Source organism: Streptopelia decaocto (genome assembly GCF_964273445.1).
Source record: "Streptopelia decaocto genome assembly, chromosome: 1".
Taxonomy (NCBI): Eukaryota; Metazoa; Chordata; class Aves; order Columbiformes; family Columbidae; genus Streptopelia; species Streptopelia decaocto.
The window spans coordinates 96,012,891-96,040,226 of record NC_138663.1 but is presented as its reverse complement, the minus strand read 5'-3'; the positions used below and the strand labels follow the sequence as shown (position 1 = coordinate 96,040,226).

Here is a 27,336-nt window from a genome sequence, read left to right as displayed (position 1 = left end):
GTTAAACCATGATGAACACTCCTGGTGTTTCTTTAGAAGTAAACCTTTGTTTAACTAAGGAACAACTGCTTAAAAGGAAGGAGAACATTTAGCCACATACACTTGTCAAATAAAATGAAATGAAAGTGGCTGTATTAATGTGACTCAGCCTAAGGCAGGGAGCAGTTTAACAGAGTGATGACAACCCTGACTCATCCAGGCAAACTTTGAGTCCTCCTGTGTCAGGACAGCTGGTACTGCCTGCATCACCAAGTGCATGAGTAAGGGCAGGAGAAGAAAGTAGCGCCTGGGACTGAACAGGGATCTGAGTGATTTACTAGTTAGCTGATCTGGTTGCACATAAGGAGGTGAGTAGGCTGATCTGTGGGCAAAGGGCAAGTAATACTGGACTGAGTGCAGGAGAGGACTTGGAAACATTAGGCAAGCTTGACCCATAGAGGAAGCTACAGCTTTGAGAAATTGCCTTAGAATGAGAAGCATACATTGTTGGGACTCTCCAGCATGCTAAAAGGGGAATTACCTTAGCTTCGCAGTTGGAAATAGCACTGTATAGGGCTGTATATTTTTATCTTCTCCATCAGAAAAGTGTGTGTTCTTCTTGTGGGACTGAAGGAGTGAATCATGGATGGACTGCAACAGCTGTGAACCTCTGCAGCAGGTAGGTCCTAACAGCATTCCTTTTTTTAAAATTTCAGGCAAGATTCATTCCCTTCTCTCAAAGTCTTCCCAGAGGAAGAAGCTCTCACCTCCTCTTCTGTCAAGGAAGTCAGGGCCGTCCTAGAGCAACCCTCCTCTGACTGACAGATTTTAACCCAGCTTCTCCTCCACCTCATTTGTTTTCTATCCAGTAATCCTCAAACAAAAAAACCTTATTGTTTAGTCAGAAAAATCAAGTACCTTCCACTGGGAAACTGAAAAAAACAAACCAAACCAGAACAACCAAGCAAACTTGAACTCTCAAAATACTTTCAGGTAAAGATGTAGATTTCAGAAGACTCTTCTTATGAAACTTTTTAAAATGTAAAATAAATCAGATTTGTTACATGTCTTAACATTTTAAGATTTTATAAAAATATTATCTGATTTTTTTTTTTTTTATCAATGACAAATAGCAGCACCTGTAGATAAGTCAGCCAATGACAAAGATTTTGTTAAATAGTTCAGTTGTAAAGAGGGTGACATTTTGGAACTGGGATTAACAAAAACTGTTTCACAAACTAGTCATTTATTTACTTGTTCTTGGAAGGTGGATAGACATTTTCCATCTGCCTGTCTCTAGTCAATTTTATATCATCAGACTGTTTGGCAATAAGACAATTTTCTTTCAAATGAGTGGTAGATGCTGCTCTTCACTGTTGTGATCTTGGACAACTAGAATTTGGTAGAGGAGGAGTGTTATGAGAGTGAGAAAATTTTTCCTAAATGATGGCTATAGCAGATGAAGAGATGTTTTTCCTTTCCAAATTTGGCTTTGTAAAGAACACCGATATGGTTGTCTTCACTGAGAACCTCATCTGCACATATATGTTGTCTTTCTTGGCTAGGCAATGAGCACCCCATTGTAGCACTAGAAGATTTCTTATTGAATATCAATTTATGAGTTGACATTTTAAAATGAATTATATAAGGGAAGAATGGAGAGAAATTAACAGTCCTCCATTAAAGGTATGGAGTGAAAAAAAAAAAAGTTTTTATTTAGACCCCATTGCTTTTTTCAGTCTGCCCATTTTTAAAGGTTTTATTCAAACGGGGGGAGCAGACATTGTGTTTGTAACAACTTAAGGAAACTGAAACTTAATTGTAATGAATAAAAATCTAATCAAAGCAGTTTCCCATGTGACTTATCAGATTTGTTGTATGGGTCTACCTGAGGGTGAAATGAGTCTCCTCCTTCCCCTTCCCCCTTCTCTCTGTAATTGACACATTACTTAAGCTAGAACTCCATTAGCTGTAATGGAAATGTGAACAACTAGCTCCTCATACATATCAGTTTGCAGATGTCTGAATCCTAGTGCTAGACTGCAGAAACCCAAACCTGGGGTTAATCCCATTGCCAGACTTGTGACTGAGAAAAAACTGAGCAGGTATCCTAAGGCATTCCCAACATGTCTTCTCCTAGCATGGCCTGCTTACTCATTCGTTCCCTCCTGTTCATACACTGCGCACTCCAGGTAGATAAAGTCCAGCAGGAATGCAGTACGGATCTAGCAGGAAGATACTCTACAGACTGATGCAGTATTTTAGTAGCTCAGTTTCATTCTGTTGATTGGGAAAGACGAGTGACAAACAGAATTAAAGAAGGAGGCATTGAGGCTTCTGTTTCCTTTCAGTATAGTAAGAATTCCTAACTGTTCTAGATATTCCTGGTGTGATTTGTAAAACTTGTATCATTTCCTCACTCAGAAAAGTTTAGGGGTCTGTTTTCCCCTCATCTTTCCATCCCCTTTCTCTCTCCCCCATTAAAAGTAGTGCATATCCTAAAGTAGGTGTTAAATGGCTCTGGTTTACTTTAATGGATTTGTAATCACAATACTAACAACACTACCTGTATAATTCAAACCTTTCACTGATTCCTCCTGATTAGCTGAGAACAAGCATGCCTATATAGTAATGCACTCCTTTATAGGGCTCATTCCACCCCTGATGCAAAGTCAATATACCACACAGTGTACCCCAAACCCACACACTGCTGTGTCATTAATCTCTGCATGTAGGATTTGATAGTAATTGATATTAACCTTTACAGATGTAGAAAACCACAGAAACTGGAACAGAGGCATTGTATCTGAAGTTTACTTTCACTGTCAAAAAATGTGTATTTGCTGTAACTGATAATTTTTGGAAAGCAAAGAGAGGTCTTCTCCAGGAGGTTACTTTCCCTGTCAAACCTTGTATTGATATATGCACATATGCATCTAGCTAGCTTGAAAAGCATTACAAAAGTAATCCACAACAAAAGAAACATTACATTTTGGGACAGCAGTGGAAGGCCACATGGACAGCTGCCATCCCTATAATGTGAAAAAGAAACATGAGATCAGCTTCGAAACAGGATTAAGAGACCCAAGTGATGGTAATTTAGTTACTGCAGTAGAAAACTGTGATATCAAAATTCCCATCTGCTAATAAGCACATATCACTTTCAGGACACTACCTCACTGATATTCTTCAAGCCTGCCTCGCTACTTATTTGCAGTGAAACATTTCATTTTCAACAGCCCAAATCTCTGAAATTTCATTTTCACATCAGTGCAAAGATAAGATGAGGTTTTCCCCTCTTCCTCTCTTATGTAAACAGAGATGGAACTAAAGAACCTCCCAAATGCCCCTAGCAAATAATTGCAAACAGTAGGGCTTCTAACATGACAAGCAAGACTTCAAGGGAATGTGAGAAGGGAAAACCCATATTCTTTAGTCACACACATGGGACTTCACTGGAACTAACTGAACACAGGGTTCAGATGACTACAGATCAGCCCAAATCCATATGCGACTCAAACACAGCACTTTGATGAACTGGAATTATTATTCAGTTCAGTGTGAGAGTCTAAGAAGGATGGAAGAAATTGTTGAATTCCTACCATTCTTGCTTTCCTGAATAATTTATAAATGTGTGAAAATTTAAAAAAGAAATAAAAATCCCTGAGGTGTAGCCTTCTTCCTTTTCATCTTTATTTAAATGATAAGAAAACTTCAGAAAACATACCACCAGGTAATGAATGCCTTTTCTCTGAAGTCAGTAATGGTTGTATGTTATTGGTGTAAGAAATCGGGAAGAAATACACTGCAATTACTAATGTTCTACCAACAATTCAATGTACAAAGCACACTTAAACCAGACAAAATTTATATGTTTTGCTAAAAAGCAGAAGATGCAATGGGAAAAAAGGTTTTCTATATTTTAAAAATGAAGTACTGGGTCTGTGGTCAGGTTTGCTACTATTACTATTGGATTTGAGATTCTAAGTCACACTCCTCTCACTTAAATGCATCATAATATTAAATATAGTCAAAGTTTTCAAAAAGGATTTACCTCCCTTTATCTAGTTTCTTGTTAGAAAACTATGGTTTTATACACCTTAAGCTCGTGTCTGATAAACTGCAGAAGAAGGGGGCCATTGGATTGAAGGCATTAGAAGTAAAGGCAGTTGGTTTGGCTTTACATTGTATAAGTGCATTATCTAGTGTTAACAATAGAACAACACAGGGACCTGAATACATTATTTTCTAATCTAAAGCAAAGATTAATTTATTGAATCTGTGTGTAAGGGAAATCTGGATATAAAACAGTCACAGTAATCACAGCAAAAAATACATTATTGAAAGAAAAAGGCACATAGTGTACACTCAAGATGTAAAGCAGCAGTTTTTAAGGCTTTAATAATAATGAGTTGAAACATTCAACTGAGTTTTTACATGATATCTCTTTCATTGTTTTGTTTGTTTGTTTGTTTATTTGGTTGGTTGGTTGGTTGGTTGTTTTTAATGTGTATTTTTACCATACATACTGAAAGACTGAAATATTTCCATACTTAACTGTAACATCCTCTGCCTGGGAGGAGGATGAAGATCTTTATGTCTCAACCACTTCATCTAAGAAGCCATCCAGGCGAGGGGGGTGCACCGGATCTGTCCTTTCCAGCATTTCATGATGTGGACCCAGTAGCTAAGGATGGGGAAAAGCAAAGCAGAAGAGCCAATTTCTATGCTCTGAAGGAGAACACACCAGTTAGTAGATGAAAGAAAATATACTCCTTGATCTCTTCAGCCTTTTGTAGCAGTGCTTGTGAAATGAGACTTTTAAGACAATAATAGCTTGTCCAGATTTGACTGAAAAGACAGTAAATAGTGCATTCTTGACAACATAGTTTCATTTGTGCACCAAAACTTGGGGTCAGATTCTTAGTGAATAAACTTTATAACATGTATGAAGAGGCATATCTATTCCAAACCACATTCCCAGAAAAAAAAGGAACGTTTTTATCCATTATTCTACCTCCAAATTCAGCTTAGGGTGGAAAGCTAGAATGCAAAATATCACCTTGTATGAATAAAGGGTAAGTTGGTTTCAAACTCACTTATTATCAAGGCAGTCAAACTCCCCAGAATGCCACTCATATCACCTCAGTGTGGCTCACAATTGGATAAGGGAAAACTGCAAACTAACCACATTTACAAAATAAACGGGATAAAAGTAGGACTATTTCAGAGGTAAAGCTGGGCAAAGCTTCAGACATAAAGAATAAAACAGACAGTGACACCTCTTCAAAATTCAAGGTTTGTTTGCTCTTTTTCCTCCATGAGTTCTCGGACTTTTGGTTGTCTGTCTAGTATGTGTTCTTTTTTTTGGCCTTTTTTTTTTAATGTAGTGTGCAGTAAAAGATACTTATTAGCCACTGAAAAACCAAGAGAACAAATAGCAGGTGGGGTGTGATCTTTGTGAGATTTTAATTTCATAGCAACCACTTGCATTATGCGATTTGATTTCTTCTATAGTGTCTTTTTCTTGAAGGATAAAAGCTCATTAAAATAGGTAAAAAGTTTTGAAAACTTCCTCTTCTGTAGGTAAAGAGAAAAAATAGTAACTCCTCTGACTAATGAGCTAGTTATTCAGAGGTGTGTCTCTTTTAGGGTATTTTTTAAGAACTTGGGTGAGGTTCCAGTTGTGTTCACGTATTTAGATGTGGGCTCCAGTCCCACAGTGGGAAGTGGCAGTGGAAATGGGCTTTTCTGAGGGGGTGTCTTGCAAAAAAGGAAGTCTCTTGAATCAATTTCTCATTGTAGTCTTAAAGCAAGACATTCTCCAGCGCTGAACTCTCCTGCTTCTCAGCCTCAATGATGGATAGGTATCCAGGATTTAACATGCATTAAAATGAAGGTAAGTTTTGAAAAAATAATGTAAATGGTCCTGTTGTTTTGACTCTTCAGCTACCCAGACCTTTAACATGTATTTGACCTATAATGTTTATTTCATTATTCCTTAATCAATTTCAACATTGTCTACTATAAAATACAGGGGCTTGAAAAATATGAAATTACAGCCTTAAATGAAGCATAAGTTTTAAGTAGTCTTAATCAAACAGTCCTGGTGATTGTTCTTAGGTAAGACTGTGCATTAGAGCCATTAATAAAAGATTTCATTGCTTAGTGGTTAAATTTGCTCTCTAAATTAGGCATATTTTTCAAGAGCACTTGAAATTGTCTTTTTGGACAATGCTACTATTTTTTACAAAGAAAACATTAAAAAATAATCTGTTTCTTAAAATGTTAACTTTTGTATTTAGGAAGATATAATAATCAACCCCACAAAATTTTCAAAAATGTCTTTGTTCAAACACAGGGACAGTGAACAGAACTACAATTCAGGAAACTTTTAGGCCTCCTGAATTCTTAAAATTAAACTGTTTATTTCCCCTACACTCAAAGTAACTGTTCTTATGTTTTGTGAAGATTGGTTTCACTACTTTCATTTTTCTTTCTGTGAGGGTCTAGTTCCCAGATTCGCCAGGTGGGTTTTGCACAAGACCTTACAATCTCTACAGCTGCAGCGGTGTGGGGGCTGGAAGTTCCCCCCATGCTACCTCCCCTTTCTTTACTCCAGCAACCCACTGTTGTAAACCAGACATTGCTGGGCAGCAAAAAACAGGCATTGACTATAGTTGAAGTTAAGTAATGAAACCAAGGCGATAAGCAAAAGACCAAAAAAAACCCCTAAAATATAAGTGTAGTACTGTTTTTAAGTATTAAGAATATTTCTCTACTAAAAAAAAAAAAAAAAAAAAAAAAGTATTTTTTGAAAGTGCACTCTTTGGAAGACAATCAATTATTGAGATAGTTTATATTGCATTAGATTGACTGGACGGTCTGTAAGTGTATTTAGTTAGTGTGCATTTCTCTGGAGACAAAAGGACTAAAAGGTCTTTTTTTAAAAAAAAAAAAAGTCAAGCAATGAATTTTATTTTGCACCTGATGGACTGAATTTCAACACCGTATGCTCACACAAAGCTCTTTGCAACACAGCATTAGAAACGCACAGTCCTGTCTGTGTATGTTTGAGAAGAAATGTGTCATTCTGCTCAGCTACGCTGGCATAAATAGAAATATGCATTATTTGAGAAGTCGTGGGTTGAAAGCCTTTATGTATGGATTATGATGGCTTTTCATTCCTCCTGATGACCTTGGGTGTCCTTACATTGCAGTGCTTTCACTTTGCTGTTTCCTGTGGACCAATTCATTCCATATAAACGTAAGAAACACCCTGTGAGTTCAGCCCCACGGCCCATCTGCTATTCTCTCTGCAGCAGCGGCATCAGGAGGTGCTAACTGGATATAAACCTCAACTCTGGCCACCTCCTGCAGCCCATTCTCCAGGTATTCTCCCAGCATCTACAGCTGCTGAATTAGGGATGTCAGAGAGTACATCCATCTCTAATACGTTTAAGTACCTTTTCACCTTCCTGCTTTCCATGAATTTGCCTGGTCCTGTTCTCAGCCTGCTGGCAGCATTTGCGGGAGCAAGGTTCAGGAGTTCACTGCATGCTGAATGGAGAAGTGCCTCTCAGTGCTGTACAAAAGTTACTCCTGGGAACAAGTTACCTCTGGGAAACAGCACTGACCTCCCCTGAAATACCTTTCTTTGACTCAAATTAGGGTTCTGTTGTTGTTTTTTCTGAAATTTATTCAGAGTTTAAAAATCTTCCTTCTCTTGCCCCTGTGTTTCCTCTCTCTAACTGAATGCATTTATATTATGCCACAGATTATTTCAGGTTTTAGCACCAAATGTTGTTGCTACTTTAAGATTTATTTTATTCTTTTTCCTATTTCAAGTCCCCTTTTGACTTTTTTTTTTCCACAAATGTAGTCATGTTACTGACAGGCACAAATATTGTTACTTGCTCAGTGTTTTCCATCCTCATTAATTTCCCTTTTTCCTAATTCAAATAAAGTTCATACATGTGCCTAGGACTATTTTTGATAGTTCCATCTCATGGGAATGGATGAGGCTTTTACAGCCACTATATGTTGAATTGTAAACCCTTGAAAGCTCCTTGTTTTCATTTTATATTTTTCCCGAATTTTACTCTTGCCATACACTGTACTGTTCCAGGGGCATCATTAATGGGAAGTGAGGGTAAGGACAGCTCAACCCTCTCCAGGCAATTAGAACTGACTTATTTCCTATAAACACCCAGCAGGAATTTTTTTTCTCCCGTGCACATGGTGTGACATGCACACTACAGCTGCTGCTGCTACAGCTGAGACCAGTGCCAGGATGAACCAGGTGGAGGAATCTCTGCCTTAAAGAGTTTTGTTATTTTTTTTTTATAGCACTTCATAAAAAATGACGGCATTCATTAAATGACCTCTTATTCATGTCAATATGCAAAAATAACACTACAAATGAATGTATATGTGTATTTTTTTTCCAGATAATCTCATTGCAGATTTTTTGGATGTGCTGAACATTCACACATTTTCCTCTATATGAACAATGTCTCTTGTTAGTCAATATATTGTGAACATTTTGATACGGCTCCAGTGGTCTTTTTGCTGATCCCTGGTTAACACGTGTAGTGTGTGAGGATTTAGTATTGAAAACAATTGCAGCCAAGGCAAATCAGTTAGTTTGGGAGTGAAAGCCCCCAGACACAGAGGCGTAATAATTCTGTGGAGAACTTGTAATATATCAGAGGTTGTTTTACAATAAAGCAACCTTTGTATGAATACTCAGCCATCAAACAGCAATTACGTCTTTCTAAAACCAACTTTGATCAGTGTGGAATCTGTTTGCTTCCTGTATCCCAAACTTAGCAACCACCTGATATACTCCAGCTGATAGTCATTTTTGCAAATGGCAAGATTTATCTCTCCTCAAATATTTACAGTTCATGTCCTCCTAAAGTAGATACCTAAACCAGGTAACACAAATCACAACCTAGAAGTGACAGTCGCTCTGCTGTCACTAGAGGCTGGATAACTCATACGGTTACAGCTGCTGGTTTTGTGTCTAACTCATGTCTGGTGGCTCCTACCCCAACTGTCTGCTTTCGGTATCAGTAGTGTCATATCTGTGGTCTGGCCTTGCAGTCAAAGTGGTACTGTCATTCAAAACCAGCTCAGCATGTCACACCTGTCCTCTTTGGCCCTGGCACCCCGTTAAAGAGTGCGCTTAAATAGAAACATCCTGGGAATAGAAGGCACCAATGAGCAAGATCCTTTAAGCATATGTCATTTCATATTTACTTCTTATGCTTCAGACATCACTTAACTGGTGAAGTGACTGTTTTGTCTTATTTCACAGATGCAAAAAGAAAACATCGTGTTCTAAGTGCTTTTTCAACCAAACTTGGAACTAAAGAGTCTCAGTTTCTACAGACCTGAGGCCCAAAGCATTTGCTATGGCACGTGCCACAGTCATTCTTGTTGTGCCAATATTAAGTTTTTTCCAACCTAAGACAATGTTTTCCACTAGCCTGACAAGTGGACAACCAGAAGTAATAGGTAAGTAAAATATTAAGCAATAGTTCATCCTACACTAGCCATCACAGATGTCTGATCTGAACGTGTCATCAAGGCACTTTCTACAGCCCATAGAGAGAAACGGAGACCTGTGCTAGGATATATGTCCAAGACAGGTAAAAGAGAGTCACATAACATTTTGTGAGCTGTGGATAGGTAAACATGAATCTCACTGCCAAAGTCATTCACGTTCAACGGAGCTCAACAGCTACCTGCTGCATGTAAAAGCAGAGCTCCTGGGGGAGCTACGGGGTATGTAAGCCTTACTGAGAGCCAAGTCCTTTGTCTATGCAGTGGTGGGCTCTCTCTTCCTCTATGTAATCTCATTGTAATTGCAGATGCACTTCGGCTACATAATGTTCTGTGGATTACCAAGCATGAGTCAAGAGTTATTCTGTTCTGGAACAATAACCTGACAAAAGAAGAAACAGAGAAGTACACAGTGAAGTATATTTTGAGTTACAAACTCTTCAATAGCACTCATGAAAGGAAAGTAAGTTGTTCAATGGTTATGCATAGTTTAAAGTGAAATCATATTATTGCATTCAGTAGATGAATTTGCACAATTTCACTCTCAGTGTTTAGTGCCATCTACCTTTGTGCAATTCCTTCTTCCTCCTCTTAGGAAAGACTGCAGGAAAAGAAAAAGATAATACATCTTGAATTATACTCTGGCTTTAATGCTAAAGTTAAAACACAACTTTTTGCAAAAGGAACAGAAGATGTAATTAAGGAGAGTGGCTGGACAGAATTTATTTACAAGGCACCTCCAGGTCAGTTGTTTCCTACATGCTGTTAAGACATCCAAGCATTTGTGATAATGTTCTGTCTCAGCTGGAGACATAGCATTTCTGAAAGCTCTTTATTATCTTATGCTACTTTTTTTGGCATGGATTTTTTGAGCAGGTGACACATAACACCTTGGAATATTGGAGAATTCTTTCCTTTATTAGGCATGTTCAGATTCAGAAAACTCCAGCTCTGCTGAACAAGAACTCAGAACAACCCAAACTCTCTCTCCATATTCCCTAGCAACTCATATCTCTTGAAGACTGCCTTCTGGATCACCTGGTTTCAGGAAATCTTAAAAGAGCAGAAGTTTTCAGCTAATACTTTGGACATTTTTTTTCTTTAAGTGGGTTAGTAAGGCTGTTGGTGGCAGTAGCAATTGCACTTCTCAGTTGTCATTGTCCAAAAAGCAGAAAGACACATTTGTTCTCACCTGCCACCTATTCACACTTCTAGAAATAAGGCTCCATAGTGGCTTTGTAAAGGAAAACATTTTTTTTATTATGAAATCCATGTAAAACAAGCATCACTCTTTCTTTTTTCCCCTCTCTTTGTTGCAGTGTATATTCAGAATCTTTCATGCATCATATATAACATTTCTTGTTTCAATTGTACCTGGCATATTACAGAAGAAGCTCCTGAAGATATTCAGATCTTTTTTTCACATAGGTAAGGGTCTTGTGCAACATAAATAGGAAACCATGTTTTTGTGCCTAAGTCTTTGACTTACAAGACTCATACTTCCTTCCCACAGACATGTAGGAAAAGATTTCAAATGCCAGCAATATATAAAGAATGCAAGGAAAAAAAATATTGGTTGCCATATGAAAGAAATATATTTCCAACCATCAAGGAAAATCAACTTAAACATAACTGTAAGAGATCTGAGAAATAATTCAAGTGGACTGTCTTATTGCAAAGCTTTTACACCTCAGAGAATAGGTAAGTACTATCTCATTATCTACTATGAAAAGTTCATTTATTGCATTATTTCCTTGGTCTGGAAAGCAAAGAAAGGAGGGATGTGTGACAAAGTCAGAATATTAATTTTAACTTTTTATGCATTTATCTCTCTGGGAATCTTACACAAAGATTAAACAAAATGGATTATGGCTCAAAGGTTTTTATTTTTTTCTCTGATGGAATATCATTGTTTATCTATAACTGACATTTTAAAAAATTGATAGGTTAGTGTTAGAAAATGCAATTTGAAAAGCATTTTACCTTTACTTTCTCCAGTTTTTCTCTTTACTATCTTTTTCTCTTTTTTTATAGTACTGAAGAAAATGTGATTAAAAAGAAACATAAATAGACAAAAATGTCATTCATAACTGAATTTAAGAATATGAATGTTCTCAAACATCAGTAATATTTCTATTTATTTATTATGTCCTTTTCCAGTTAAAAGTACTTTGACAGTTATTTGTAATTATCTACAGTTTTGAATAGTCATATAAAATTATTTTTTCTTACTTGTCTGGGAAGTTTGAATTAATCTCATGGGTAAGAAATTCACCTGATTTTTAACACAGACTGCAGATTCGCATACCTTTAAAATGTGAACATGTTGATCATATTCCAGACCTATAACACAGGAATCAGTCATAACTCAAGGGATAGCAAAAAGCTCATTCAAAACTACCAAAATTTATTTTGAGTTAGTTCTCATTTATTCTGTTTTAACACATTAGAATTATTTTCTTTACTTAAAGAATTACATTGCAGTCAGAGCCAGTTATAAGCAAGATGCTTTGTTTTAGCAAAATAAAACATTTTTAAGAAAATCAGATTTTCTTGGAAAGACAGTAATAATAAAAAGAAAATTAAAAAAGCAGAAAAATTATGTGCAGAAAGACTGTATTAGGTGTTTTCATAGCTGACTGGGAAGATGCTCACTTCCAGACTGGCTGCCTGGGTCTGATCCCACCCACAGTTTCCAGAGCAGAGTTGCCATAGTGCATCCAGTCTTAGGATCAAATGCTTCATACAGCAACAAAAGCCAGGTAATGTTCAGGGGTGATTCTTGAGCTACTCTGATTTCCATTACAACCTCCCAAGGGCTTGCCCAGCTCCACCTTGGTAGTTTCATGTCTTCTTCCACCCTTCTGCTACTCCTCAGGCAACCTTCCCACCCAGGGCCTCCCCAGGGAACACAGGGCTGGGGTGGGCAGGAGTGAGTGAGTGGATAGGTGAGAGGTAGCAGGATGTCCCTTTCTTGCTTCTCTCTCCATCCGCTCAATCTCCATCCCCTTGCTCAGAGCAGTCACCACCTCCTCTTTGCAGAGGCCAGACTGCCAACATTTGCTTGCTGTCCTTCTTCCTTTCCTGTCTTAGCCATTTTTAGCCATCAGCAGGGTGCACACCTGTCAGAGCTGGCTCAGCCAGCAGCTTTCCCTCATGCCTCAGCACCAAACACAAACCCTGTTAACTTGCCTTGCCTCTAAAACCCATTGCCAAGCTTTGGCAGGGCACCACAAAATCTGATTGTGCTTGCAGGGGATGGTTTTCACTTTGCAATTACTGACTCCAACACTGCAAGCCTCAGTTGTCTTCTCTCTCCTAAGAAGGTGCCCTTCAGGTCACACACATCAAAAAGGGTCATTTATACCTGGGCTCTCCTTAAACAGGGAAGTCTCCAGCTGGGCTTGACCTCAGACCTTGTGCAGTCCTGCTGGGAGTTACCAGCCCCTGCAATCCAAGCTTCCTTCCAGTAACATGGAAGGACTTGGGTGTACTGGTGGATGAAAAACTGTACACAAGCTGGGACTGTGCACTTGCAGCCTAGAAGACCAATCGTATCTTGGGCTGCATCAAAAGGAGCATGGCCAGCATGTCAAGGGAAGTGATCCTGCCCCTTTGCTCTGGTGAGACCCCAACTGGAGTGCTGCATCCAGATCTGGGGTCCTCAGTACAGGAAAGACATGGATCTGCTGGAGAGGGTCCAGAGGAGACCACCAAGATGATCCAAGGGTTGGAACAGCTCTCCTACAAGGAAAGACTGAGAGAGTTTGGATTTTTCAGCCTGGATATTGTGACCTTTCAGTACTTAAAAGGAGCCTATGAGAAGGATAGAGACAGACTTTTTAGAAGGGCCTGTTTTGACAGGACAAAGAGTAATGACTTTAGACTAAAAGAGGGAAGATTCAGGCTAGACATGAAGAAGAAATTTTTTATAATGAGAGTGGTGAGGCACTGGCCCAGGTTGCCCAGAGAGATGGTAGATGCCCCATCCCTGGAGACATTCCAGGCCAGGCTGGACAGGGCTCTGAGCAACCTGATCTAGTTGAAGATGTCCCTGCTCATTGCAGGGGGGTTAGACTAGATGACCTTTGAAGGTCCCATCCAACCCAAGTTATTCTTATGATTTCACCATGACATATGGTCTGATAAAACAGGATTCATGCACACCCTGTGCTGCAAGCATCCCAAAAATTACTCAGTTCTGGTTGTCTGCGGGGGGAGGGGGGAGGGGGGCTGAAGAAATTTCCAGATGATAAGAGAGAATAGCATGAAAAAATTGTTTCCTACTCTTGGTATGTTTGCTGAAGGGAGAGATGCTCTGGGAATAGTATTTCTCAGACTAAATGAAAAAAAGGTTGCTGCTGACTTTCCTCACCTTTCATGCCTCATAGTGTGCCTTCACCCTCAAACACAGGTGTTGGTCACTGTCAACAGCCTTGGGGACAGTCAGAAGCTAACAATTTTACAAGACCGAGATAGCCCTGGAATAAGTATTTTTACTGACTTTATAGGAATTTTGCTTAAATAGAGGAGACTTCTCAAAGAGGGGAAGGAAAAAGAAAAGTCTGAAAGGAAACCCCAGTGTGACATACAAGTCTGTGGACAGACATGTGGTCACACAGCCCCAGCTACTAGAGCAAGTACAGCGGCTTCATGGATGAGTAACACTGCCACTCGCCCTTTCTGTCTCTCTCTGACTTTTGTATCCAGCACCACATTGCAGCCCTGTTAGTCCCAGACCTCACTGATCCTGTCCACAGACTTGCCACGCACTTCTGCTGCTTCTAGGAGAGTTTTTCCAGAAAACTTCAGCTGCATTTCCTCCCTTCGCAGCAATGCAACAGCAGCCAGAGGGGACTCAGTGTGAATGTTCCAGCACGCACCCAGGATCAGTACCCTAACACTAGAAAACAACTGTAGACTTGCTTATCTAAACCAAAGGCTAAAATCCTGGGAGGTCAAATGTCCCTTGCTTACAACCCTGTACCTTATCCTTGTCTAAAAAAAATCCCATTGTCATCACACTCCATGCACTTTGTGACTGGAGAACAATGGCAGGAGGGAGATTTTTTGTTTGCTTGTTTACATCTCCTAAACACGTTGTGCTTCCTCCATAGCAAGTGCTTGCCTGCTCATTTAAAAGAGAAAGAGAGAGGGAGATTTCTGAAGCATCTGTAGCAAACTTCGTATATTTACTAAGACCTGCCAGGAGCTGGTATCTTTTCAGTAACCTCTCAGTGAGAGACGAAACTCCATTTTTTTTTTTTTCAAAGTTATGCTACTAGGCTCATGGGCAGACTTGTGGTAACCCACCAGACACAGTGGAAATTATCCTACATGGCAGAGAGCCTGTAGCAACTCAGATATCTCCTTGGCATCAACCCTCACTCTGGAGAGTGAACTAGAAGGTCTCAATTCTCCTGTCCACCCTCGCTACCTTCCCTGGAAAGATAAATGAAACAAAAAAAAAGACTACCTTTATTTTGAGACGGAAATGGATGCCATTTGGTGAGCAGCACTTTCGAAGAAAATATGTCACTCACTGAACGCCTTCTTTCGGTGTGATAATCTCCCAAAGAGTCAGCAATATATTTTAAGGACTAACACACTCTGTTCGTTTTGTGTCAGCATGAATATGAGAAAAACCATGAGGTACACAAGGTCTCTCTGTGCTCTTTTTTTCAGAGAAACTGAACCCACCCATCAACGTCTCAGTTTCCCTTGAAAACAGAAGTATTAAAATTCACTGGAAACCCCCGCCTACTATTGGCTCTGCAAGTAACAAGTGCTTTTTGTACCAAGTGAAAATAACAGATCACAAAGTAAGTGTTTTTTTTGGTAATACACTTATTCTGCATCACATAACTTCCATAAAAACTATGCATCCCTTGAATTTAATAGAATTAAAATCCATACTTTAAAGAAGTCCCAAGGTCTTTCATGACTAATCTAACTTTTTTTGTCTTTCTTGTCAAAAATGGAAAATCAACACATGAGGTCTTTCAGAGTCATGCTTGCATTGGACTGGATTTGTTTTTTCTTTTTTTTTTTTTTTTTGTTGTTGATTTGTTTTGTTTTTGGTTTTTGTTTTTCTTTGTACATTACTATTGCAGAGATTATTGAATTTTTTTATATAGAAAAATGAGTATTGATAAAAATTAAAGTTTAGCAGCTACTTTGATAATATTTTTAAAGAAAAAAATCCCATGTTATTTCTGTTATTTCTATATACATGACTAAAAGAATGATCCATGTTGTTTGCATGTGCTAGATATATTTTAAAAACTTTAATGGTGTGTCAGCAGCTTCTTTTAAGTCTTACCAGTAAGAAACAGAACAGCATTATAGTTTAGGCTGTGACATATGGTGACTAAATACCATCTGACATAACCTGGTGACATTTTTAAATTACCTGGAAATAAGAGCTGAAAAATTTTCACGGAGATTCTTATTTGAGCCCTCACAGAGTAGAAAGACAAGCACTTAGTTCAGAATACGGTAGGTATGCAATTCAGATGTGCGTTGAAATGTGAGTTTTCTGAATCTTTGTTGTTTTCATCCAGCTGTCTTTGAAGCTGTGTTTTTGTTTAAGAACCTAAATTTCAGCTAAGACACACTTGAGTCAGTGCCCATTACTCTGACGATAAAAGGCTTATCTAAGCTGGCTGCAAACATTTTAAAGGTGATTAAGCCCTGAAAGAACATATGACTAAATTGGTATGCATCCACGCCTTGTTAGACACAGTAGAAAGGAGAAGTGCAATGAGGTAGACACGTTATTGATCACATAATGTTATCTTCATAAATTACAGTAGGGCTTATTAATTCAGATGCAGTGCTAATACTTCCAGGCAGTTTCCAGAACTGGCCTTTTTCTTCCCACATTCCCTCATTGCAGCACATGGAAAAACAGCCAAGTACTGTACGTGGGCATGTCAAACGTTCCCAGTCTTCTTTGGGTTTTTGCAGAAGACAGACAGGTACCTTCCTTCTAGGCCACCTCTGCAAATAATTGTCATTCCCCAAACCATTCCTAAGTCTCATATGTCAAAACCTCTGTCGCGCATCTGGGGACTTGTCCTTGTCCGTTAACATAGATCCTATTCACTAAAGGCAGTGAGCAGAGGGAGAAGGGGGGTTCATGCCAGATCCTTGTTGTTCTATCCAGACACATGATGAGGCCCTTCTGATCCCATTCTGCCCATGTACACAGATTTTCTTCCTGTTTCAAGACTCAGAGCAATCCACAACATTCATACAGCCACTGCAGCCCCTGTTTCCAGCTTCCTAACACCTTCCACTCTCTGGAAGTAAACATCAAATACATAAAATAGTCTAGTACACCCTTAGTTAAATGGAATAAACCTCTTTTATTTTCCTTGTCTTATACAGCTGCCCCTCTGCTTTGTACACATTTGTAGGATATAAACATAGGAGAGGAAAGCAAAGAATAATCATTTGGGCATGGAAGTATATAAACATCTAGAGCAGTGGAAAATCATGTTTTGTTTTGTTCTGTTTTTTCCTCAGATGGGATTGTTTGGGAATACAGGAGAGAAGCAAGTGTGATAACAACAACAAAAACAAGATATATGAGGGTGTGAGATACATGAGGGGGCTTTAGGGTAGATTTGAGGAGAATCAGTGTCAAAGTTAACAATGACTACAATAGTATTTACCTAGCTGAGGAGCAAAAAAAAAGAGGGGAGGTGGGAGTGCAGAGTTAAGGAAGAAAAGCGCAGCAGTTGCTAGAAACATAAGAGGGATAAGAATGAAGCAAGCCTGAGATACTGTTTCCTGGTCAAAGCAAGGTCTTAATTGCAGTCACAGAGACTTAATGAGTTCAGGTATTAGGGTGTCCCAAAGTAGGCTTGTAGATATTTATTGAAGAACAGGTAAGAGTTTAATGATTAAAATATACAAGTCTACATTTATTTATTTTTAATATTTGAAGAGATGAATTGCTGAATACTTTAGACACACAAATAATGATATTGTGATACAGATCGCTAAAACTTGAAAATAGGGAGTTGAGTCTGATGGAAGCTAGGAATGGTGGCATGCACTGTGGAAACAAGATTAGAATCTGAAATGTTGGGTAAGTCTGAAATCAACAAGTAAAAATTCAGTGATAAGGAAATATCCTGTGATTAGGAAGTACAGGTCAAATGTGAAAACACAAAATAAGGAATTAACACATAGGCAGTACCGCAGAAGAAAAGAGGTCTGTGGATTACACTGAACCACAAACTGACTCAATAATTCCATGTTATTACACAAAGGTCAAAGGTTATTCAAGTATATATGACAGGCATGTCACATGTAAGATGTAGGTTGTGACTAATTTGCCTTCCTAGCTACTGAGTTTCACCTGAAGTTTCAAACTGTGCTTTGGGCACCACCACAAAATACATGCTAAAAACAAGGTTCAGAGAATGTCAGTGAGAGTTCTCAAAATGAGCATAGGCTTTGAAAATATGCTCTAGGAATGGAAGACTAAGGGACATAGTCTAGAGTAAAGGAGTGTAACCTGTGTTAAAGAGCATAGGGATCATACTTACCCATGCCAAGTTATGAATAGGAAAAAAAGTGACTGGCCAAATTTGAAGCCAGGAAAATGTAGGCTAAGAGTTAGGAAAAGTGTCCTAATTCCAAGGAAAGCTTAGCACAAGAAAAGGTTTCTGAGGCTGCTTGGGGATGGCTCTGTACAGAGACAATGGATTCGACAAACATGCTGTCACGGAGGCACCCCGAGGTTAATTTAAGGGACAACAGAGTCCAAAACAACTTTTATTAAACCGGTGAGAAACAGTGTTTTAGCACTCCAAAAGTGACTTAAATACAGGTTCGGATATCAGTTGAAGAAAATTATTAAGGGGCAGCAACTAATACAACAGGCGGTCCACAGTGTGCATGCACGTGGCTTCACCCAAAACAATACTGGAGCTGTCCCTGGGTCCCGGAGAAGTACACACCTGCCTAAACATGGTGTGGGATTATTTTTAAAGAGATACACGTACTCGTAGTGAGTACGGGAAGTGTACACTCGCGATTCTGCGAGGGTAAATTTATAATACACTCGCAATCCTGCGAGGGTTAATTTACTTACACGTGCAAGTGTGCACGGAATCCTACACATGCTTATGTGGAAGCACGGGAGGAAAATACACTCGCGATTGTGCGAGGGGCTCTCGGCGGCCACTCGCGATTGTGCGAGGAAATAATTTAAAGTACATGTGCTTATGCGGAAGCACAGGAGGAAAAATACACTTGCGATTGTGCGAGGGGCTCTCGGCGGCCACTCGCGATTGTGCGAGGATTAATTTTACACGTGCTAATATTGAGCATGGAAAGTTACGCATGCAAATGTGCACGGAAAGTTACACATGCAAATGTGCACGGAAGGAAAAATATACTCGCAATTCTGCGAGAAGTTTTACTCACACCCGTGGCGGCGAGGCAAGCAGAGTCTCCATCCCGGGGAGGGAGGCTCTCCGCAGCAGCATCTTGCTCGTGCTCCGAGGGACCCGCGACAATGGGCAGAGTCGCCGACCAGAATCCTGTTTTTATACTGGCTGATCAGATCTGACTGTGGGCATTCTAGAAGCTTCTCTGCACCCCCACACTGGCTGTGGGTGCCCCTGAAGCCTCCAGACATCCCCCATACTGGCCGCAGGCGCCCAGCGGCTCAGTGGCGCCTCAGCACTCCCTTCTCCTAATGGCCCTGGCCAGGGTGCTCTGGGGCCCAACAAAAGAAGCTGTTAGCCTCAAGTAGCAGAGAAAGAGGGAGATGTGTCTACTCCTTCCATACTGAAGGAGGGAGGGGGAGAGAGGGGCGTTTGCATTCTGCCACACATGCTCCATGAATGGTCTGGGTAGATGTGATTGAAAGTTTCTGCACGTCATGACTGCCAGAAGGTGACTGACTTGGTTTTGTAACAAGACTTTCAGTCCTGCATTTTGAAAAATTCCTATGATGACATAAGCTTATTATTGGCTCCTCAGGAAGAAATTCTCAAGCACATCATTTGGTTAACGCTTCATCTTCGTAGTCATTTACAACTAACTTTTGAAAGCCCAAGGGCTTTCCCTGATTTTTCTTACTTTTGAAAAACTTAGCATGTGAACCTTTGGACCTATTTTTGGCAGCAGATCTGGAAAGATCTTAAGGAGTGTAAAGGAAGAGAAAGAAATGGCATGGTACACAGGGTCAAATCCATACCACACCAGTCAGTATAAGGAGAGCAGGAGATCACCTATTCTTAAAGCTGACCTCATAATACTACATAATTTGCTTTCTGAACACTAAAGATGAAAAAATTCTGGGCCTCTCTGTGTCTGAGACACATACTTTCTACTTCTTTGCAACTTCCTGACATTATTTTAAAGTTGCATAAGCAGGAGTTTCCTCTCCTGCTTTCTTTTTTGTTTCTTCTTAAATTCTCAACATCGTTTATTTACAGAAGCTGGTTTTAGTTTTAAAAAGTGATGACTGATTCAGAGATCCCTGTTTTAAACTCTGATATTCCTTGTGTGAGCTCAATCTTTTGTAGTAACGTGCTTTCTTTTATTGGCACAGCTGAAGATATTTCGAGATAGTCACTACAATAGTGGGTATCCCTCACCACCAGTCAGCTGAAAAATGCAAGATTTTTTTCTACAAGACAAGCAAGTTTAGCACAGTACCCACACCAAAACCTTGAAACTTGCAGTTTCATAGTTACTGTATTCATCCTGCACTTGGTGTGATAAAAAAATGAAAGGGGAATCAGTGTTTTCACATTCTTACTGTCCTGCTATAGCTGATACCTCCTTCCATATTATCAGTTCTAGGTTCTCCTTAATTTTCAGTCCTGAGTTATAATACAAGCCATGTAGGAGTCAGATTGTGTCTGGACATAAACACTTGTTTGGAAAATCTCTCCTACTAGGTTTGAGATGCAAATAATAGTATTTGACATCCCCAGATCTGTATCTGTTTGAACAGCAACGTGAAATCACCTAAAATACCCCCTTAAACCTTTCTTGACAGATTGTAGATGTCACTGAAGAGAAATATGAGTATCCCTTTCATAAGCCAGCAAAAACATGTGCAGCACAAGTGAGGGCAAAGAAAGAGATATGTATAAGAAACAAGATATGGAGTGAATGGAGTGAACCAGTCTTTATTCATGATGGTAAGTTACCATGTATTTACTATTCGTAACCCTTATCATTGGATATGTTCTTACTCTTCAATATATTTGCTTCACTACTACCTCTGTTCTTGTCCTTGCCCTATTCTTGTACTGTAGCAGTACCTAGAGGTCCACACAACGCACCAGGCTCACACAGCTCTAGGTGCTGTAGGGAAAGGCAGTCCTTGGTTTAATGAGTTGTATAATACCTCCTTGGTCCTAAAGCAGTCTAGCACAGGGCTGTTCTCAGAAATGTTATATCTGACTCTTGACAGCCTTTAGAAAACAAGAATGGTCAGCAGCTGAGAAGCTCACTACAGCATAATATTAATCAAATCACATAGTCCTCAGGGACTAAGCCTAACATTTCTATTACTACATCAGGGGAATAATTTCTTATCTAACAGAGGTAAGAAGTGGTTTAGCTCTCATTTAAACATATGTGCTCTGGCCCCTAGAACTCACTTCAGCACAAATTATACAATAACCTTGTAATACTTTTCCTTCACCTCCTATGACTGGATTTTACCATTCATGTGCTAATAAGGGAAACTTGTGCTTTCCATGATGAGAAAAATACCTTCACACACAGCAGTTTAGTGTCAGGTTAGGTAAAGGCAAAGGAGTATAATGGAGTGACACTGTATTTATGGAGAGAAAATGATGCATAGACTTGTCTCTGTGCACTGGCATGCAAAAAAAAAAAAAAAAAAAAGAAGAAAGTACAATACTAGTGATAATTAAAAAAGATAGATATCTTTATTTAATGCAACAGATTGTGTGTTTTGGAATATATCTTTTTGATCTGTTGAGCTTCTAGTACATATTTATCTGAAGACAAAGGAAATAAAAGGCCAGACATTATCATTTTTGCAATGGATTGGAGGTAAACTCAGTTATGGGGTTTATAGGATGTTGCCTGCCTACTCTATCAGATGCCTCACCACATCCCACTGGTCTCATCCTACCTCTCATCTGCCACCTTTGTTAGCCCAGATTCATTCATTTCATTTCATTTCATTTCATTTCATTTCATTTCATTTCATTTCATTTCATTTCATTTCATTTCATTTCATTTCATAAAGCATTTCACTTCTGAAATGCTTGGAGAGAGAAGTGTAGTTACTCCACACGCTCATTGTGGTGAAGGAAAGAACATGTTCCAGCCCATTGGGGATTTGAATTACCCTTTGGAGATGCTTCCTTCTTATCACTGAAGACAGAGAGAGACTAGGATCATAGCATGGCCAGCAGAGAGGTCTACCTGGTGTCAGGCTGGACATACCTGATGGGTGGGCAGTGGAGGGAGGGGAAATTAGAAGGGATTTTTCTGGTGGGGGGATGTAGGTTTATTCACTCACTGCATGCCCCTCACCAGAAGAAGGAAATGGAGTTGAACTGTCACCCATCCTGGTTCCAGCTTACCAAGCCTTGCTCTCAGCAGCTGCAAGCCTTCTACAACTGTTTTCAACCCTGCTGCTCTTCCAGCTTCCACTACAGCTGTTGTTGATGCTGAACAACCAAAGCATTTCTTCCGGTTCAGAAAAGCCTATGGCAGAAAAGTCTATATGCAGCCATTGCATATAAGCTCTAATACCTCCATGTGTTCAGTGCAGTGTATTGACTTACCCCTTGAGCCTAATGCACAGATGCACAAGTTCACGTAGTGTGGCCATTTCTCTTCTTCCTTCCTGTATTTGAAGAGGATTGGTGGCTTTTATAATATGAATCTATGAATATATGACATAGAGGCACCACATGCTCAGGCAAACCTCTTTAAACATCTCCTTTGATGCTGAGAGAAAGTTTTCTGCTTATTAAATTTGGGAACATATATAAGTGGACATTATGAAGTGCGTTTTAATATTGCCTAGATTAAAAAAAACCTCGTTATTAGGAGTATCGCTCATGGTAACTCCATGAAAGTCGGGTACCTAATTTCAGAGACACAGTGAATTGAAAAAATCAAATCTTTCTGTGGAGTAACTAGAAAGGAGAAACATTCATTCAGAATTTTTAATTTTGCAAGGTGTCAGTTTTTCTACTGAAAGCCTTGATGGAGCATGCAATGACCTACTTTTTGTTTACTTCTACATGACATTCCAATGTTTCATCTAGGAAATGTACTACATTTCTTTAAGAATGTGTTTTTGAGAGTCATTTCAGCCTCCTTTTAAAAAAGCTGAAACATCAAAATGAAATAACATAATTCAAAACATAACTAAAATATTTGTTCTGAAATGTTCCTTTGACATGAAAAGAATTTTTTAATTTTCTCATGGGAAACACACTCATTTTCCATTGGAATTAGCATATGCTCTTGAAAAAAACCCCGCAATTTAAACTGAACTGGACTGTTTATTATAGAAACTTTCTGCTAAAAAATGTTTGATCAGCTTTATTCACATATAGAAACTCAAAATAATTGGTCTGATTTTTAAAGCTGCTGAGGATTCATAGATCACTTTGAAGTTAATAGTAATTCAGAGGTGTTCTGCATTTTTGCAAACCAAGCCACTTGTTTTAGTATCAAAGTTCTGTTATTTGTGACTAAGATTAACCATTTGCATCTGAAGAAGAACCACCATAAAATAGTCTATCTAAAACAATACACATGCTTCTTTTTCTTCCTCCTTTCCAAAGTGCATGAGGCAAGAAAGCAAGAGAACCAAACCTCTTTGTGGCTTGGCTGGTGTAAAGACCACTGCTTCCTCTTCTCTCGGCTGTGTATGTGATACGGGGTTAGCAGAATGATGCAGAACAATTACCTCAAACAAAATAATTTCTACTACATAGTCCAGAGATTGTTCAGAATATATCTTCTGTGCACTCATCTCAACAGACAAACAGGGAAAAACTCCTTTTTCATCTTAAAGTGAATAAAGAATTGCTCACAGGTTTGTGAGTTTTTTCTTGGATTCACAGCAAATTTGTGGAAATTCATAATATCCTTGGTTTACAATACAGATGGGTTCAAACTAGGAACTTTTGTACGATTCTTTTGTTCTTTGAATTAGACCTAAATTGATCCTAAAACTGTTGTGTAACTGGCCTCAGACTATTAACATTTTAAGAGCTGTTCCTGCCTGTTTTTCTTCAAAGTACTTAGTTCAAAGAAGTCCAAACTAATTCTGGTTCTAAAGCTAGGTATTAAGCAAAACCAAACAAAGCAAGCCAGCCAAAAATACATTTTTGAGTCAAGCAAAGACTTGTTATTTGGAGTATTTTGGAGGAAGGAATACAAGGTACAGATCAGTAGTATTTGTTGAACAATATAAATATGTATTGCTGGCATTTCTATGTCTAGAAGGCTTAAAACAGATAAATACAGTGGAAACCAGGTGTTGCTTTTTGAGTCAAAGCAAATATTTTGTTTGACAAAAAGCTTCCATTTTCATTTTCATTTTGCCTTAAACCAGTTACAGCTGTGAAGGGATGAGGAGGCAGCAGCAGGGGCTGATGGTGCGTGGACATGGGAGGTGGCAATGGTGGGAACGCAGAAGCAGCTGAGGCAACAGCAGGAATGTCAATAGCAGATGGACAGAAGGTTTGATATCCAGAAGAGTAAAGGCTGGATGGAAGTATCCAGTGGCAGGACAGTCCACATGTGTCATGTGAGAGCAGAACTCCAAAGCAATGAGGGGATGGATGCCACTGGAGCAGAGGAAACCAGGCAAAGTGCTGAATAGAGGCAGCAGCAAGGCTGAGAGCTCAAAGGAGGAGGCAGGAACAGTGCTGAAGTCAGAAGCCCCTGTTTCCCCTAAAAACCTCCAGGATATGATTCTTTAAAGCTGTGTAGTTTGGGAAGAGTGCAATATGTACGAGTTAACATATAGTTCATATATCTATGAACTACCCTTTCCCACATTATTAACGTCACCTTTCTCTCTTCTTTTTAAGAAAAGACAGTAGATGCCATGCTGCTAAGCCTCCCGTTTTGTCTCCTGGTTTTCCTTGGAGGTTTGCTGATATGTGCATGTAGAAGGTAATGTACATTTCTGGAAAGTAATATAAATTTCTGGTGGAAGAGAGATCAGGGTAAAAGTAATAGCAGTGGTCATGCACCCACCAATAATTAATGCAGCCAACTTCCTCCATGCCACTACTTTTCTGTCTGGCTACGTATGTTTCCTATTGACATGGTAAAGAAGGCTTTCTTGAACTCAAAAATAAATGTGTTCAGGATAGGATGGTAACTCAAGGTGCCTTAATGTCTGGAAGGTACAATAAGTAAATGGATTTTCTGTTAAAAAGTAAATTGATTGTTTAATTAATGACTAAATACTATTCATTATTAAGATAAGTTATCATGTGCTCTATCTTCTTTCAGTAAACAAAGATTCAAGGAACTATAGATATGAAAGAGCTAGTATAAGAACACAGATTTAAAAGTTTCCCTTGGGGCAAACAAAATGTAATTGAAAGCCATCTGCATCTAAACATAAAACAATATTCAGGTCAAATAATGAGGAGTGACTCTGGTCTCAAGAGAACAGCTCGGCTGGCAGATCTTTTCAATGGAAAATTTACATAATACTCAAAACCAACCTTTATGCTGAAACAAAATGTTTTCATGGTTTTGCACATACACCACTCAGTCTCAAACATAAATTTTGCTAAACGTCAGCTAATGAGTTAAAAGATGTTTTTGATGCTATGCTTGCTCCCTATAATTCAGCATTTCTCTCTTTGATTATTGCATTTCATAGGTAAAATTTTTAATTATGAGAAGCGTATATAGGTGTAGGGTTTTTTTTACCTAGAGACATAGTAGCATGTTGCAAGCTCTCACTTTGCTTGGAAAACATATGTTTGCACTTACCTGTACAGTCCTTTTGAATCCCTAACAGGCTAAAACCCAGTCAGGCTGAAGAAGAGCTGGGAAAAATGTTGAGAAAAATGTCTGCAGTGACTCAAAAAAATTACAGAATGGCTTTACAAACAGTAGATTCCTGACTAATTGGTGCATCTATTACAGAGCATTATTGACGGATCTGTTCCTGCAAACATTTAAGAGTCACACGTCTGTGTCTCTCTCTTTTAGGTTTAGATGCCTGGAAGTTATAACTATGCCTGTTCCACATCCTTCAGATAATATCAAAACTTGGTTAGCTGCAGATGAGGCTCACCACCAGGTAGAGTGTGTCTGTCTTTCTTCTCTTACCACATTGACACGCATGATTCTAGTTGTGATTGGAATGGCACAGCATTACATTTGGAGCAGCGGGTCAGTTTTAAGACGAACTGAGAAAAAAGTATGCAGAGTGTTTGTAGTGAAGCCAGAAGAGAACAGAAAGCTTGTGGAGATTACTGGACAATGATTTCAATAGACCGAATGGAGAAAATCCTCAGCGGAGTACTATCTCAAATGTGCCTCAAAGAGAGTGTTTCAGCATATCCACACTTAATGGGCCAACATTTTAAGGAGTGATCACCCCAACTCCCTGCAGAATAGTCGGTCATGGGATATTACGTGTATAAGCATGTGGGCAAGTTATCAAAGAGAAAGTTTTTGTGGAGATCTGCAAGTCATTTGCTATGTTGTAGTAAATGTGCACATTCTTATGGCAAATAAGAGGAGGCTCCACAATGCACACAACATAACTTACCCCAACAGCATACCTGATGCAGGATAAAACTGTGTACAGAGATGTTCGCTTTGGAAGAGCTGATGTGCTATAAATTCAGATACTAGCTTATCTCATGGCAAATTACAAGTCTCTAGTCAACCAGGCAAAACATAAAATAAATATTTGCAATATTTGTGTGGCTGTCATCAATTGAGGTCTTTGACTGGCACATCCAAAGCTTCTTATCTCTATCATTGTGTAAGTTAGAGGGAAAAGCGTGCTAGTCAGGCAGTGATCTATATCCCTATAAATCCAGTGAAACTACACAATGAAATGTTCTCTGAGGTACAGTAAGTTTATATCTTATCTGGTTCTCCTGATGAGAAGGTGATGATGTGCCCAAACTATGTATTTTTTGAGGGAAACATCATCAAAATAGAAAACTGTAATGAAGATTTTTTCCATCCGATGTACTCAAAACATTTGTTCAGAGCCTGTACATACATATTATAATTGTATCTAAAATATTGCTGATACCCAAAATAGCAAAGGCATTAGTTTTAGACATACTGTAAAAGTTAAAAAGATGGTGCTGAGGTAGTCTGTTTTATCCAACAAATAAATATAACCCCTGAAAGCTAGGCTGTGGCTTTGACATAAACCTTAGGTACATAGTCATATGATCCTGGAGGGTGACAAGCAAGAAAATTAGAGCTCAGAGCACCTAAGTAAATTTTCCATGAGCAACTTCTAGACTCAGAGAGTAACTCATATGACCTCTGTATTCCAGTTACGTGACAGAGTACGTAATCTGTACTGATCCCAGATAAATCAAATAAATAGCATGCTTCTAACAATTTGTAATACCATTGAATACAGGCATTGTGCTTAATGTAATTTTTATCCAACAGAAACCAATGTCAGTTGAAATGGAGATGCACTCAGAGGTTGGTTTGGACGTTCCAGAAGAGAATGGAGATGAGAACATCCAACGACCAAAATGTTTGAAAGAATATGGACTACAAGACCTGTGGGGATGA

The 27,336-nt window shown here is 39.0% G+C and overlaps 1 protein-coding gene across 1 annotated transcript; it reads left to right on the top strand.

Annotated features, from left to right (window-relative positions):
* Positions 1-581: 581 nt before the first annotated feature.
* On the top strand, positions 582-27,336 carry LOC309453075 (interleukin-5 receptor subunit alpha-like; the record flags this gene model as incomplete). The annotated part of the gene is made up of 13 exons (XM_082076219.1): positions 582-658; positions 5,785-5,878; positions 7,200-7,371; positions 9,302-9,501; positions 9,858-10,012; positions 10,145-10,292; positions 10,869-10,977; positions 11,063-11,250; positions 15,235-15,371; positions 20,582-20,726; positions 24,627-24,711; positions 25,771-25,861; positions 27,208-27,336. Exons 4-13 carry the CDS (start codon positions 9,399-9,401, stop codon positions 27,334-27,336), a joined length of 1,290 nt encoding a protein of 429 aa, XP_081932345.1. The 5' UTR covers positions 582-658; positions 5,785-5,878; positions 7,200-7,371; positions 9,302-9,398.